Raw genomic sequence first — 17,374 nt, 5'->3', positions numbered from 1 at the left:
AAAAAAAGAGAATCACTGATTTAGAAAACAGCAGATACAGAGCCAGATACTGTAGATGCACCAGGTGTACATCATTACAGCATTATTTGGGCACTCGGTTTGGACACTTTTAGCACGAAGCCAAGTATAGACCAGGCTCAATGTTGAGAATTCCACAGAAATGGAAAATAGAATCTTCAAAACACAACTTTTAAGACATTTCACCTGTAAAGACATGTCTGAAATGGGGAAGCAATGAAAGTGGTTAAAATCGAGACACATTGGCTGCATATTGTAGCCTGGTTCCCAGCCTGATTCGCTGCGTTCCGTGATTTGATTCGTTACTTCGCTACTCAGTCTCCTGTTTAACTCGTATTTCATCACCTGTCACCTGTTACATAGCCACGTTGTTTCTCATATGTCATTAGCCAGCGCCACTCTGTCCATGCTTTTGTCACTGTTGGAAAAGAAAATGCACCAGTTCGAGATTCAAGAGTAAAACTTACTTAAGTAAACAAGTTGATTCAGTAGTCCAAGTCCACTATGTCAGATTCAGTAGTATTAACAAAATGACAGCTGTGTGGTGGGGTGAGTGGAGTTCAGTGAATGATATGTACGTTGCAGGGCAACCCGCACCACAGACCAATCAGAAGCCTCGGGTCGATTTCTCAGTTTTACATGCCTGCCTTGGAGATACAGTAGGAGACTTTCCAGACTGAGCAGCGAAGTGACTAAACAAATCACAGAACGCAGCGAATTCAGGAAAACCAGGCTAGCATAATTGCCAATACCAGGGCGAGTAGGTCGAGGGGCTTATTGTCGGTATCAGCCGGTAACATGCAGGAGTCTGTCCCCGTTACAGTGTGCTAGACCCCTGGGAGATGGATGCTGAGGTGGAGCTCCACACCGAAGCACTGAGAAAACTGTTGCGCCTTTCTTCGTCCTTTCTTTTCAAACTTAACTACAGGAGCGGTGGTCTCAAAAACATAGAGGAAAACTTGACCGAACACGACTCGCTCACTGTATAACAAAATTAAGTAAAAAATGAAGTAATAAAGTGCACTGTGCTCAAAGTGCAATTAAAAAGCAAACGTTTCATCAGTGCTATATGATTTTCACAAATAGACAAATAACAATACAGCTCAGGTGCTGAGAATTACTAATTGGTGACATCACCTGATGGTGGGGCGTGGACATTACAGAATAGATATACAAGTTCATACAGTTATATAGGAAACATGAAACATGAAACACTTTTTGAAAATAACTTCTGGAGTGAGAGATCTTCGTTCAAGCCACCTGGATTGACAGACTGTAAATAAGAGCGGCACACCTACCATGAGCTAGAAGTACATGCCGGACCCAAGCTCTGTGCTACTCATACGTTGAGTTGGCGGTGCCCGGGGTCGAACCCATGACCTACCCAGACACAAACTCCACCACTGCCAATACCAGTGGTGGAAAGCAGCTATTCAAGTAGAGCATACCTGCGTTTCTTCTTCTTCTCTTTCTTCTTGAGTTTCTCCAGGTCTTTCTTGGCCATCTCGATGACATCGCTGGCCTCCTTCTCGGGGGCGAGGAGGGCGGGGCCTCGGTACAGAGAGGTGTGTGTGGAGGAGGCGCGAGAGAGGCTCCTCCTGAGGCTCTCGTTGACCGCCTCGCTCTCCAGCAGCTTGGCCCTGAAAGACAAAGATGCAGGCACGCACGCACGCACGGATGCACACACACACACGTACGCATGCACACGTGCACACACACGCACACACACTTTAAACACCACTGTTTATACAAGCTCACAACCTGGTCTGCTATTTTCACTAGTTTGGGCCCGGTCAAATGTCTGATCTCTCTTTGGGTCATTAACTAAATATATAGCTTGGGAACCATTGGTTTACACCAGTTTGCTCTAAAACCTTCTTGTGCCAAGGACCCCCAGATTGATATGCAAACCATCCTTACCTGAGCTCCTCGATTTCTTTGATGTAATTCTGAATCATGTTGCCAATCTCTTCATGACCTTCACCTGAAAGGCAGAGCAGCTGTCAGATACAGATGTTACCAACATTTTTAAACTAAATGAGTGAAAACAGATCTACAAGCTCACAATGAGTCACATCGCTGCATGTTTGTGACATTGTTGATCGGCTATTTTCGTACCTCACAAACTAGAAATCAAATTTAAACTGTAAATATAAAATATACATTTTAATATAGTATGGATGGCTAGATCAGTGGTTCCCAAAGTGGGGTCCGGGGACCCCCAGAGGTCCTTGAGGGTGGTCCATTAACATTGATTTTACAATATAAATTGGGGATTCCAGATATAGAAGTGCCATTAAATGGGGGTCCGTAGACGAATGCATGTCAAACTGGGGGTCCTTGAAATTAAACGGGTTGAGAATCTCTGCTAGAGCCGTAAAAATATTCTCTTATGGGGGGTCCCTGGCATATCTTTTCAAAAGGGGGTCCGCAGGCTAATTAATGTCAATTTAGGAGTCCTTGACATGAACCACTGGGATAGATCATAGAGTATTAACCCATTCTGACCGGGAACCCGTTTTGGTGTTGGCATCATGTTATGCTTTAGCTATTGAAAAATAGCAGATCTACAAGCTCATAGCGCGCCACCGAGTGGCGCGCTACGAGCTTGTAGGTCTGCTATTTTTGAAAGATCGAAGAACGAAGAATCATTTTTTAGAATCTGATCTCAGGTCAGAATGGGTTAATCAGACCAATGTGTGTCCAGTGGAAACCTCGTATGAATCTGATCTCAGGTCAGAATGGGTTAAAAGGATAGAGACTGAGGATAGCGCATCAACGTTGGAGAGCTTCACTGGGGGTTCGGGATAGACACATAGAAATGAAAAACTAAAAGCCAGTACCCGGCTTGGCCAGCAGGGTGCTGTTGACCTGATCACTGAGCAGCTGTGTGAGCCTGGCTCTCTGGCCGTCGATGGTGGACTGCATGGCCTTGACTCGGACCCTCAGGTTGTTGTTCTCCGTCTGGAGCATGGAGTTCTCCTGGACCAGGTCGTTGATGCCCTCCACACCGTCCTCCCCCACCATGCGCTTACCCTGAGGGAGGGGGGTACGCAAGGTAAGGTTAACTCATTCTTCGCCACAGCGCATTCTGGTCTTGACATTCTGGTACTGACAATTTTTACTTAAGTAAGTTAATGGCCGTAATTCTTGATACCAAAATGTACTAAAGTAGAAAGTACTTTGTGCAGAATGTCCCATTTCACAAGTTTTCAAAAATATATAATAATCTTTTGAAAATAGCAGATAGCTCACAATGCGTTGCATCGCGACACATTGTGTTTTAATGGCTGAAATGTATAGGGCTGAAGTGGTTAATGTATGGTTTCGTTTTGGAATAATAATCAAAATCTACAAAGTAACTAGTTACTAAAGTTTTCACAAAATTGTAAAAGTACAATATTTGCCTGACAGCATGTGTGTCTCCCTCTGTCATCCTCACCGTCCTGTACTCCATGAGCTCCATCTGCAGCCGTGCGATCTCCGTGCGCAGCGTGCTGATCTGCTGGCTGGCGCGGTCCTGGTTCACCACCACCTTGTTCTTGATGTTCCGCGCCCGGTTGGCGTACTTCAGCGAGTTCAGGGTCTCCATGAAGTCCCGGTCCGACGGGCTGATGCAGGCGATCATCAGCGTCTGACTGGAGGGACGGGACGGTGGGGACCACAACAACACGCCTTATCATATTGTAGTAGCCACAGGATAATCTAAGCGGTGGTTATTGCTCTTGTCTTCATGTCTTTATATATGTAAATTGTCTTGTTCTTTGTGTTATGTCAAATGTGTGTTCAGCATACTTGGCTGCTGTGTCGCAAGACAAATTTCATTGTGAACTGACAATAAAGTACTATCATATCATATCATTCGGGGGGTCATCAGGGGGTCTTCGACAGGACCGGTACCCCTAGGCGGTCCTCAGAGTTATTACAGGAGGGCTGCCAAATCTTAGCATGATAGGGTATATTTTCTTTTGAACCTTAATATCCCTATTCGGAGGAGAACTTTGGCCAAAAATAGCAGATCTACAAGCTCACAACGCCTCGCGCTGGGAGGCGCTGTGAGCTTGTAGATCAATCACAATCAGATCAGAATCTTAGTTATGTTTACTGAGGTCATGTTTAGGAATACCAGGCAGAGTCTGTTCTACCGTCCCGCCGGCTTTACGCCCGAGGCCGAGTGTTCTGGTACTCGTTTACTGTAATCAGGGCGTCATTGGAAAGGACCTTCCTGAATGAGTAAAGGTCAAATTAAACGGAAAAAAGGGAGAATGTGCACGGTAAAATAACAAACCTGTTTCCCCCCAGAGAATCCTGGAGCAGGCGCGTGAGCTTGGAGTCTCTGTAAGGCACGTGGGTGGAGCGCTTACTTCTGTCTCCCAGAGCACTGATCACGTTCCCCAGGGCCAGCTGAGACACACACACACACACACACAGTCAATTTATTTTGTTTTTGGCTTTTTTGTGCCTTTATTGATTGTTACAGTGAAGGCAGACAGGAAAGAGGGAGGAAGAGAAGGGGAGAGACATGCAGTGAAGGTCATCATGAATGGAATGGGACTCGAACACGTGATGCGCTGTCAGGCCAGAGTGTAGCAAGTGGCACAATGGGTAAGAGATTGACTGCGTGTAAACCAGGTTCGGAAAAGGAGCTCAATGTGTGAATGAAAACCAATGAAATAAGGGAGGCAGAAACTGGAGTGAAAAGGTAACTGAAATATTATTATTATTATCAAAAACAACTTAAACTACTTTGAACATTTATAGAAAATAAAAAACAAAAAAAATGGGGGCCCTTTAAAGGTGGTGACTGTCCAGGTTGAGTTCCTAGCTAGGGGAAATTCAGTCTTTCTCCAGGGGGGAGAATTGGGTTACCACATTTGTGGAGGGAGGGGGGCGTCGAGGTCCGGGTCGGCTCGCCAGGTCCAGGTACCAGCCGGTACCAGACAGTGAAGAGAAGAGAGTCCGCACACAGGTTTGCTCCAAGGTGTTTGTTTTTTATTCAAAACACCATAAATATAACACGACGTTTCGGCCGTGAACGGCCTTCATCAGGTGATAATCGGCAGTATATGTGACAACTCCCTTTTGCCGGTACCAGAACCATCCAAATGGGTTTCCTTTTAAGGACACAAAAAACCTGACCGAAGAGTATCCAAAGATTTGTCACTGTGAACCTGCTGCTTCTGCCATTCTGCTGTCAAACATTTCGGCCATCTTGCATAGGTGGGAGTGGGAGTGGGGAGTGTAGGACCTGATTGACAGTTGACATGGGTTGCCATTCGCGGGTTGCCATGTTGGCTGGGTTACAAGAGCTTATATTATGTGGCATGCGCCTAGACCACTAGGCCAGTGGGGGGGACCCTATATTGACAATTTCGCAACAACAAATAAAAACTAGAGAAAATGTTAGGGAATGACTAGTGGAGAGGAGATCCAGTAGAACTAAAAGACAAGTCATTTTATGTTTGGTTGCGCTCGGGTGTTGCGCTCTGAAAATAGCAGTAAAATCAGCCATTACGACACCATCAAGGCCTGCCAAAATACATTTTAGTCGACAAAATCAACTGTAGATTTACTTGACTAAAATCATATATTTAGTCAACACTGACTAATACATTTCAGGTGACTAAAATATGCCTAAAACGAAATACTAACTACTCAAAAGACTGACTAAAACTAAATCAAACTTTACTGTCGAAATCAACACTGGACAGACAACGTCCCAAACCACAAGAACCTCATTCCACCAAAGAACTCTTAACCACATGGACCCTATAGCATCTCTATTTTGGGCATGTCGTAGAAGGCAAATATTCCTGTTGATTTTACTATTTGTCATTGCACAAGTAAGACACATCAATATACCTTTTATCAATCCTGCAAAACATTATTGTCAAGGGTTTTATCAAAATAAACTGGATTTTCCAAATATTGCCACTAGAGGGCTCTATTGCTCCAACCAGGACCCTTTTCCAAGCAGTTAGTGCAGTGAGTGCACAGCCACAGATCAGCAATTATGACCCTTAAAACGCCAAAGCTGATATTCATGCAGATATTATATATCATTGGCAGAAACCTCTTTTATCCATATCCTTTTTCACAAATCAATGCCCTTCTTGATCAAACCACAGAGGTCACACAAAGCATCAAAATCTCCATTGTAACTCAGAGAGCTTCCGATTCAATATTTATTATGCAATGCCATGTCTTTTTCCTCAGACGGAATCCGCCACGTGTACAAAGAGCGACATTGCACTTGTTATGAACTTCAGGCAGTACTACTTGTCTACCAGTAGATGGCCTACCAGACACCAGGGTCTAACTGTCTCAATGGAAGGGCAGAGAGACGAGACCTCCAACCACTGCACACGTACGTCATATTGTATTGTTGTTGTTGTTCATCACATTCAGACTCGACTACTGCAATAGCCTCATGTATGGCGTCACCACCAAGGTTCTCAAAAAACTACACTATGTTCAAAACTCTGCCCACCTGCTCACCAGAACCCGATCCAGGGAGTCACCTGTCACCTGTCCTCCGTGAACTGCACTGGCTCCCAGTCAAATTCAGAATTGACTTAAACATACTCACTATCACTGGAACAACATATTTTCAGATGAGGGTCGGCGGGCAATTACATATAATCTTTGGGGTCTTGACATGAACTAGTTTGAGAACCACTGACATTTGGCATTTGATAGAATGGGATAGAATCTTAATGGCTTCCAACTGGTCTGTGAGTGAACAGGAAGAGATATGACGGTACCGTACCAGTCCACAGTTGATGGAAATGCCCTCCTTGGCTCGGTCTCCTGTGGCTCCGGTCCTCTTCAGCCTCTCGGAGCCAGCCAGGTCCACGAAGTGGAACTTAGCGCTCAGCGTCTCAAACTCGTTCATGTCTGAGCTGTTGTTGGCCAGACGGTTGTCTGTCTCGTTGTCCTGGATGGAAACAACAACAACAGTGTTGATTTCGTCGACTAAAACTATGAAAAGTCTGTGTGGTTGTGCTCTGGTGTTGCGTTCTGAAAATAGCCGATCAACACAGCGCGCCGCACTGTGTTGATCGGCAAAGTGTCAAAAAAACCATTGCAACGCCATCATCGCCCGACAAAAAAAAAGGTCAACACATCCGATTGCCCGGGGTTATTTAATCCATTAAATCATAGCGCCCAGCGATTTATAGCACTTTTACTGACGGACCGGATGTTATCCCGGATGTGGCTGTAGCAGCTAAATGTAGCCAAAACACTCTAGAGCCGATCGACAACAACGGGAGGTATGATTAATTATTATTATCATAGCGCGGCACCGAGTGCAGCGCTATGAGCTTGCAGATCTGCTATTGAAAAATCGTGAAAAAGTGGCGCAATTCTTTTAATATATATTCTTTCAGAGCGAACGTTTTTAACTCGGTACAGAAGCTATAACGATTACAATAATGACAATTAAATAAACCAATTATAGCAAAATGAGGGAGGTGGTGGGTCAGTTCAGAATAAGAATCACTAAGGGTAAATAAGCAAATAAGCTTAAACTGTGATTTATTAAATCAAAAGAAAATCAAGTGCTCTATCACATAATGTTCACTTAATCAGAACAAAATTAAATAAAACTCTCAAAAGGTAGCACTGTCCAAACTAAACTCAAAGTGTCCAAACTAAACTCAGGTGCCCAAAAATAACGCAAATCCAAACCAGTAGAGTGTGGCCAGTCTCCTCTGGCCACTCTTAAACTCCTTGGAAAAGTCTGGTCAAATGTCCAATATCCACACTCCAATATCCACATCCAGAGGTCTAATCCAAATTCAAGGGAATAATCCAACTCCAAGGGAATAATCCAAAAGGGAAAGAATGGCAAGAACATGGGAAATATTCCTCTTGCCCACAGCCGTAGCCTGTCTGTCTCCCTGCTCCTTCACTCTGCACTGCCTGAGTCAAACTCCCCAGGTCGCCCAAACATTGTGATTGCCCATCAACCCCAGGTGAGCTGTGGGCGGGGCTTCACAATCACTGACTGTTGCCATAGCAACCCATGTATCCAACTGGCTTCTTGTAGCATATAGTCCAGCAGATAATTAGAAACATTTCATAGCGCAACGGATTGGTAGAAAATAATAAAATACATGAAAAATGGTGCATAGCAAACAAAAAATGCATGGAACCAATGTGACTCTGGGCACAGATGTTACAAAGCTGGCAGCACATTGCTGTGATCCACTCACGTTGTTTTGGTCGGGGCTGCAGAGACGGACTTGGCACAGGTGGATGGTGAAGATGGCGTGTGAACGGGAGCTCTGCGCGTTCATCTGGGTGGAGGCTGTGCTGCGACACAGAGCACCCAGCTTTAAACACTGGATCATCTGAGAGACAGAGACAGAGATGCAGAGATACAGAGACAGAGATACAGAGACAGAGACAGAGACAGAGACACAGAGATACAGAGATACAGAGACAGAGACAGAGACACAGAGATACAGAGACAGAGAGATACAGAGACAGAGACAGAGATGGAGACAGAGAGAGAGAGAGAGTGAAAGTAAGAGTGAGAGACAGAGATACACAGACAGAAGTGTTGATTTCATAGACTAAAACTGAGGCGAAAAAATTTCGACGACTACCTGTTTTACGACAACTAAATAAAAACTATAAAGCTATGATAATGATGACTAAATGACTAAATAAATATATTGACAATTTATGTAGCAAATAAAAACTAGACTAAAACGTTAAGGAGGGACTAGTGGAGAAGAGATCCAGTAGAACTAAAAGACGAGTCATTTTATGTTTGGTTGCGCTCGGGTGTTGCACTCTGAAAGCAGCTATTACGACGCCATCAAGATCTGCCAAAGCCACATTTTTGTGGGCCAAAATCAACTGTAGATTTAGTCGACTGGAGCCGTCCGTGGTGGTCAGACTGACGCGAGACATGGCCAAAGCATTTCCGGGGGTCCCCAGCCCCCCCCAAAAAACATTGAGAACCCCTGGTGTAGATGATAGACTGACCTCTGCCTCTGTGCTGACGGTGCGTGTGGTCACGCCCACCGTGTAGATGCCACCGTTGGCATCCTCGTGGATCTTGACGTTGGAGCTCTGCTTCTTGGCTTCCAGGTCCCGCGTCGAGTCGAACAGGTCCAGCACCTCCTCATTGTACAGCTGTACGGGCCGGAGGAGAAAGGAAGAAGGAAGAAGTATTGAAAATTAGGGGTGGGCAAAAGACAATCGATTCAGTGATATATCGCGGTTTTTAATGCCATGATATCAATATGGAATCGCCATGTTCAGAATCGAATTTTCTTCTTCTCGATATTATGTATTGTATGTATTTTTTTTTTTCACGCCAGAAAAACTGACTGACGTTATCTGGCTGCATTGAAGTGTATGATTTAACTTTTCATGGTCTATATTGTATATTGCTTAGAATTGTTTTTAAATGTTCTAGTATAATAAAAGCAAATGCCTTGGACGTGTATACAGTACATGTCTTTTCTAATCAAACTGCAGGTGGCGTTGGGCGTGTATACACGTCTTTTTTATTGATATAAAACAAATAAAACTATTATTATTAAAGAAAATTGGCCTCTCCTTGCCGTTTGGTCACTTCCTTGTTCACGGCTCAGAAAGAATGACTCGTATCTCCTAATCTATGGAACTTTCCATGGTTTTGACCAGATGGGTATACTTACCAGATGGGTATACTTCCGTCTTCAGCATGCCTCTCGTTTGGAATATTAACGCTTCTAGAGAGACTTTAGCGTGACCAGCGTGAGGCAAGAATGGAAGATTATGTCTCCCGGTTATGGGGGGACGGGGGGACGGAAGGGGGGGCTTTTCAGAGTAAAATCTCCCATATCTGCCGGCATATTTTTTGGTCACGGCCTAAAAAGGTTTGGGAACCACTGCTGTCGATTTAGTCACACATGACCTCATACTTACCCCAGTACTGTACTTGAGGGACACCTTGAGGCGAACATTACCGGAGCATTTCCAATTTTCATTACGTTTTTTTTTGTTTTTTTTACTTCTACTCCGCTACATCTCAGAGGCAAATGTTGCACTTTTACTCCACTACAATTATTTGAAAATAAACTTTAGTTTGCTAGTTACTTTGTAGATTTTGATTATTATAACAAAACAAAACCACTTCAGCCCTACATTTACTTTCGGCCATTTGAAAATCAAAATCTATACAATGCATCTTCAAAATACTTTTATACCGGTGAGGGCCACTATATTTGTACACTCACTCCAGAGGGCCACATTGCACATTAGTGTCGTAGCAAAAACAGCCGATCTGCAAGCTCAAAACGCATCGCAATGCGACACGCTTTGAGCTTGTAGATCTGCTATTTTAGCTATATTTGAATTGAAATCCAGAATGATTTTTTGCCATTTTTGAAATAAAATCCTGAAAATGAACATTTTTATTTAATTTATGAACCTTGGAATTGTAACAGCTGAAATCAATAATATATCATACTGATATTAACCTGCGGGCTGCATTAACCCGGGAACCCCTTTTTTATGTTATAATTTAGCTATTGAAAAATAGCAGATCTATGAGCTTGTAGATCTGCTATTTTTCAATTCAGGAGTTAAATTATTTTTTAATGTCGAGGTCAGGTTAAGTGAAAAGTGGTCTCCGCCGGGCTGCCAGTTGCCCATGTATGGGCGTACCTCTAAGAACTGAGCGTTGATCTTGAACTCGGGAACAGGCATGCCTTGCTCAGTGGCAGCGCTCTGTCTCTCCCGGATGCCCCTGAACAGGTGCCCGACGGCCCGCGGGATGATTCCCAGCTCCTCGTCCGCCACGTCCACGCCAAAGCCCGTTCCCATGGTGTAGGTCTTCCCAGAACCAGTCTGACACACGCACACGCACACACACACACACACACACACACACACACACACACACACACACACACACAGGTCATGAAATAGATTCAGCTGTTCAACACGATGACATGACGGAGGGAGTGAGATCACACCACCCCGGAGAGGATGATGATGTGTAGTGACTCCGTGTGACTTTAGAACACAATCTGAAGGATAATCTACATTGGGCTTAAATGGACGTATTATGGTATATGATCCACAGAATCCAGGGAAACTTGAGAAAAGGTTTGTCTGATCTTACGGTTCAAGAGTTATGGGCCAAGACGTAAAGCCGGCCACGTAAGGTGCCACAGAAACAGATTAGTAAAATGTCCAGTTTGACAAAACACAGACCGACACACCTTTGGGATGTTTTTCTTGTCACATTATACAGTATGTGTATACTATGTACACTTGTACAGTACTGAGTACATAGGTGAAATGTGTCCTCTGCATTTACCCATCCTATAACAACTAGGAGCTATGGCCACCCCTCACTGAAAACATCATCTCTGCCCAGCCTTTGGTAGATAGTAATAAGAAAGTTGGCATCAGTCAACTATAAATTATTATTTTATACAGTTATGAATACTGCGATGATATCACATTTTTAATATAAATGATTTAAAGCCTATCAGTCATCTTACTGTAATCTTCTATTAGGCTGAGAGAAGATCTTTGAACATGATTTATTTCCACTTGGACGAACTTCTTAAGAGGATTGCTCAACGGGTATTGAAACATTATTCTGGCAGCTACTCTGTGTGTGTGGGTGTGTGTGTGTGTGTGTGTGTGTGTGTGTGTTTTGAGGGTGGGTGTTGTTGTTTCCATGGTAACAACAAAAGGAATGCAACATCGGGGCGCAAATCCACATCACCCCCCCTGCGCCCCACGACAACCCTGAAAGCCACCCTGACAGCAGAGTGTGTGTGTGTGTGTGTGTGTGCGTTTGTATTTACTACACTAGTGAGGGCCCAATGTCCCCACAAGTATAGTAGGATCAGAGGTCCATACAAGATAAATGGTTGTTTTATGGTTACAAAATATTTCTTAAAGACACGAACAAAGAACACATGATTCAGGTTGGGGTCAGGTTAAGGATTAGACATTTATACTGTTTGGTTTAGGGATTAGAGATGGAGTTATGCCTGGTTTATAGATAGTTGCGAGTTGGTGTCGTGGACCAAAAAATGAAATAGCCCACAACGCGAGCTTGTATATCTGCTATTCTTCAGCTTCTGGCTTACAGTTTTAAAAATGCACTTTTTTATAAATGCAGACACTGCACTTATAAACTACTGCAGCAAACAACCTTTACAATTGTTTTAGTTGCCTTAGGTTCAAGAGTCATAACATGTAATATACTATTGGCTGTTTGTATTCTTTCTGGGAAAATATAATGGGAAGGCTATATTATTTGACTTATTCTGACCCTATAAACAATTTTGTATGATATGTAAGGTACCACTCAAATGGTACCTTGTCAGATAATCCCCACATAGCCTACAACAACTTCCATGAACCGACTTCACTGTAGTAGCCATTTTATAAATTAGGCTGTCTGCTGTCGTGAAAGTTTATAGTTAGAGAAAAGTAGTAGTAATTGTTGTTGTGAATTAGCAAACTGGAAATTTGGACTGAATGTTTCCTTTATCCTCATGTTGCGCTTCTGTTTTCGCTTCTGTTTTCGCTTCTTCGCTTATTTTTGCTGTTTCTCATAAGCACACGTCCGTCGGTTCCACAGCAGTCTTTTACTTAAGTAAAACATTTGAGTACTTCTTCCACCACTGGTAGTTCTATAGTGGAGGAAATCAACACTGCTTTAATTTCAGGCATGCACGTCGTTGGTCCCACCTGGCCATAGGCGAAGATGGTGGCGTTGTATCCCTGGAAGCAGCCCTCCACCAGCCGCTCCGTGCACTCGGAGTAGAGCGGCCCCTGCTGGGAGTCCATGTCGAACACATAGTCGTAGGTGAAGGCCTTGTCCTTGCCCAGGAACACCTGGGACTCGCCCGGCATCACGTACGTGCAGATGTGACAGCCCTCGATCTTCTCCTTGGCCAGCTGGGGCCGGATCCTTGTGGGGGAGAGAGAGAGGGAGAGAGAGAGAGAGAGAGAGATAGAGAGAGAGAAAGAGTTATAAGTTATAACATCCATTTTAGTAATCTTTTTGGCTATGGTAGCTCTGTTGTCTGTGATCAATGTGCACAATCAGGTGCACACACACACACACACACACACACACACACACACACACACACACACACACACACACAGATAAAGGTAAAGATACAAAGAAGATATACTACTCAGCATGCTCAATGCTTCCACTCAAGGTAGAGTGTGTGTGTGTATTGTGTATGTGTATGTGTATGTGTATGTGTATGTGTGTGTGTGCGTGCATGCGTGTTGATGATAATTATCATCATGTCCATGAAGACATTGATTGAGATGAAGTCATAAAGAGTTTGATGAGGAACACACACTACACTGTCTAGCCACCAAGTGGAATAGTACACACATACAGTACTGTTAGTGTGCGCATGTGTGTGCGTCTGCGTGTGTGCGTGCGTGCCAGCACACTTCCCAGTGGGCTCACACACACAGTGGTTGCACTGTTCACTGAGGGAGCAGGGTGGAGAGGTAAACTTCCTTTTAAACTGTCCTAGGTATGAACATGTCCACCCACAGTTACAGTCACTAGTGGACAGTGGACACTAACAAATACATTTACTAGGCCTTTCACAATTATTACATAATCGTCTAATCGCAATTATTTGACATACTGTAATTGTAATTATTTTTTTAGATTCGTCAATCGATTCCATGTTGAAAAATGTCCATACATTTTCTTTTTTTCTATCATTTTTATCCCACAATTTTGTAACCCATTTTTCACCCCTGTGTAGCAAGTGGCACAATGGGTAGAGATTGACTGCGTGTAAAGTAAACCAGGTTCGGAAAAGGAGCTCAATGTGTGTATGAAAACCAAGGAAATAAGGGAGGCAGAAACTGGAGTTAAAGTGTAACTGAGATATTATTATTATTCAAAAACAACTTAAACAACTGTGAACATTATAGAAAATAATAAACCAAAAAGAATGGGGGCCCTTTAAATGTGGTGATTGTCCAGGTTCCTAGCTAGGGAAATTCAGTCTCTTTCTCCAGGGGGGGAGAATTGGATTTACCACATTTGTGGAGGGAGGGGGGCGTCGAAGTCCGGGTCGGCTCGCCAGGTTCCGTACCAGCCGGTACGAGAACCATCCAAGTGGGTTTCCTTTTGATGAAACAAAAAACCTGACCGCAGAGTATTCCAAGATTGTCACAGTGAATCTGCCATGCTGCTGCCAAACAATTCGGCCATCTTGTATAGGTGGAAGTGGGAGTGGGGAGTGTAGGACCTGATGTCACTTTTATACTGCCTTGATTGACAGTTGACATGGGTTGCCATTCGTGGGTTGCCATGTTGGCTGGGTTACACCTGTGTCAATTATCTAATGTGATCCTGGGCTCTACACACCCTCCACCAACCTAGTCCCCATATATGGGGGACATGGGGAGAGCAACGGACTTGAACTCATGCTTCCTTCATGGCTGAGTGTCCAAGTTGCTCCTTTACACCTGACAGGGGGGAGTTTCCCTGGTTGGACGTAGCAAGTGGAAGGAACACGCTATTCCAACCTGTTCCTTTCCCCTCCATCAGGCGCCCCGGCTGGCCAGGGGGAGGCAGTTTAGAGACCAGGATTACTTTATGTTTTTTGTGAGGGTACCTACCCTATGGGACACGGGGAGAACATGCAAACTCCACACAGAAAGGCCCTTTCGCCAACCCCACCTTCGGGTATGGGCACTGATGACGCGGAGGAGGAAGGTCTGCGACCTCCGGTCACAATAAAATTAAATTGAATTGAATACACATTAGGATGCGATATTAACTAATAATTTGCTGGGGACCGACTGGGACCCCTTCGAGGTCCTCCTGGGGTTCCCTGGACATTGACAGGAGTAGGACAGTAGGCTGTCTGTACTGAATCCCATACCGTCCTGATACTGGGAGGGGCGAACTTTTTTTCCGTTGCAACCATAGAGTAATAAAAGGATAGAGACAGAACTGGAGCGTTAGCGTGTGTGTGTGTGTGTGTGTGTTTATTGTGTCCTAACCCTGGTAGCTAGGGCAACAACCTACTGTATCAATGAGGAAAGCTGCGGGGTGTACTAGTCTATAAGAGCGGTGTACAGACAACAGAGGTTGTTTGTGTATGACATCAGATCCCAGCTGTCTCTGAGGACACAGATTTGATGACACAAGACAAGGGAGGAACAGCCAGTCAGAATGTATATTATGTACAGTATACGTCATGAGACAGTGTATATGTACAGTAGAAGTTAGGTAAACTTTTTGTGAACAGCTTCACAGTAGGTTATGTTCCATATATACAGCAAATTTAGTTTAGAAAGGTGCAAACATTGATCATGATAGTGCAAGAGGAGGGCGAGGGGTGGGGGGCTAGCGTTTTCCTTTGCCCGGTTTCGCTGATGCAAAATTTGCCAAGCCTACATGATATGAACATTTTTCAGGCTAATATTGCTTATCTAATGATTGAACATTTGGCAGTAAAAGTATAATATTGCTACAAAATCTGTAATTTTAAAGTTGAATGGTAGTGTGCACGTTCAAATCATTTATGCGATTTACTTATATATATAATCTATAATCTCCTGGTAACATCGGAAGCACTAGCTGTTGCTCACAACACTGACAGTAAGTCAAATTAATACTCTGGCAGGAAACAGAAGACAAAATAAGCGCTTTGTGTGAAATGGTCCCAATGTTTAATTCTTACAACAACAACAAGGCAAATAAATGGCTCTTAATGTTGGTCTGATTCTGGCTGCCTGCCTCAACTGAACTGACGCAAACAAGCGTGTCTTCTGTCTGTGTGTGTGCGCTGTGTGTGTGTGTGTGTGTGTGTGCACATGTGCATCTGTTTGTCTTGCGACATCACCAGTGTCCCCCATATATACAAACGGGACAGACAAACAGACAGACAGACAGACAGACAGACAGACCAATGTGACCCGATGGAGACACAGAGAGTCTTATTAAGGGTTTGTGAATGAAGCCGTACCACAAATCACAACAATGTGGTGACCAGCGGTCAAGACCAATTATACACTGGTATCCCCAGTGATGGAAAAAGTAGGATCTACAAGCTCACAATGTGTCACATCGCCATATACTCTGACAAAACAATGCTCCCAGGCTGAGCCCTTCCAGACAAAGGAAAACTATAATCAATGTAGAAAATAGACACTAGGTCCTCCAACCGAGTCACTCATCTGTGCAACTCAAATGGTTGTTGTCGGGGGGAATTAACCTCTTTTCTCCAATTCTCCAAATTGTATTTAATTTTTTTCATAAATTAACGCCCTACTTGATCATAAGTAGCAGATATACAAACTTGAAATGTGGCACAGAAGCGACATGTTTCAAGCTCTGAAAGGTATATCTGCTAGTTTTGTAACAGTTTTGCACATGAGGTTTCCAAAAAGCTGTTTGTAGTAAGTAAACAAGCAAGCAAGCAAGCCTTGCCGAGCCTATATCCTGTTCCTGTAGCGTGTCGCAGCTTGGTGTACAAGTACAGCCCCTGGACATGATGTACAGTACAAGTACACCCCGTGGACATGATGTACAGTACAAGTACACCCCGTGGACATGATGTACAGTACAAGTACACCCCGTGGACATGATGTACAAATACAGGGGATGTACAAGTACAGCCCCTGGACATGGTGTACAAGTACCAGCCCCTGGACATGATGCTAGTTTGTCGCAGGGACTTACTTACCCCCAATCCAACCCTTGATGCTGAGTGCCAGAGTCTTTGGTATGACGACCGGCCGAGGATCGAACCCTGACCTTGCAATCTCAGAGCGCACGATACACTGTACCATAATAGTGCACACACACACATTTGCAACTCAAAGAATATTGTCCCATATCCCAATAGAGCGCCGCAGTCCCGCCCCCTTTCAGAAAAGCGAGTGGCCCAGGAATTGGAAGCCCCATGCATTCTCCCATCGGCACTTTTAATATAATTTATTTAAAGACGGTTACGCCGCGGACAAAGCCAATTCGGATCGTGACGAATCATGACAATGAACACAATATTTTGGGACGATCAAATCATTAGAAAGAAGAAAAGAAAGTCAGGAGACAACACTATTTGTTTTGTTTTTCGTCTTATAAATTATTTGATCGGCCCAAAATATTGTGTTCATTGTCATGATTCGTCACGATCCGAATTGGCTTTGTCCGCGGCGTAACCGTCTTTAAATAAATTATATTAAAGGTATTATGACATTATTTTTAACATAATTTTAACAACATTAAAAGTCTTGGCCATGGTCCTTCAAACGTGTCTAAAAAGTTTGAACTTTTTTTGAACACTCCAGTATTTCTTGCCAGGAGTTTTTGTGTGTATGT

The 17,374-nt window shown here is 43.9% G+C and overlaps 1 protein-coding gene across 2 annotated transcripts in view; it reads right to left on the bottom strand.

Annotated features, from left to right (window-relative positions):
• The window catches only part of LOC308310969 (kinesin-like protein KIF21A), a 67,123-nt gene that overhangs the window by 30,158 nt on the left and 19,591 nt on the right, over positions 1 to 17,374 (bottom strand). For both annotated transcript variants that reach the window (XM_080757457.1, XM_080757458.1), the window contains exons 2-11: positions 12,742 to 12,964; positions 10,690 to 10,872; positions 9,019 to 9,168; positions 8,238 to 8,375; positions 6,788 to 6,955; positions 4,307 to 4,422; positions 3,461 to 3,656; positions 2,862 to 3,054; positions 1,939 to 2,002; positions 1,467 to 1,658 (exon numbers count right to left, since the gene is read on the bottom strand). In XM_080757457.1, coding sequence (XP_080613583.1) covers positions 1,467 to 1,658; positions 1,939 to 2,002; positions 2,862 to 3,054; positions 3,461 to 3,656; positions 4,307 to 4,422; positions 6,788 to 6,955; positions 8,238 to 8,375; positions 9,019 to 9,168; positions 10,690 to 10,872; positions 12,742 to 12,964 — 1,623 coding nt within the window. The remainder of the gene's footprint in view (positions 1 to 1,466; positions 1,659 to 1,938; positions 2,003 to 2,861; positions 3,055 to 3,460; positions 3,657 to 4,306; positions 4,423 to 6,787; positions 6,956 to 8,237; positions 8,376 to 9,018; positions 9,169 to 10,689; positions 10,873 to 12,741; positions 12,965 to 17,374) is intronic.

The sequence above is a fragment of the Protomyctophum bolini genome (genome assembly GCF_963924005.1).
Source record: "Protomyctophum bolini genome assembly, chromosome: 23".
In the NCBI taxonomy this organism is placed as follows: Eukaryota; Metazoa; Chordata; class Actinopteri; order Myctophiformes; family Myctophidae; genus Protomyctophum; species Protomyctophum bolini.
This window is presented reverse-complemented; position numbering and strand designations above follow the sequence as displayed.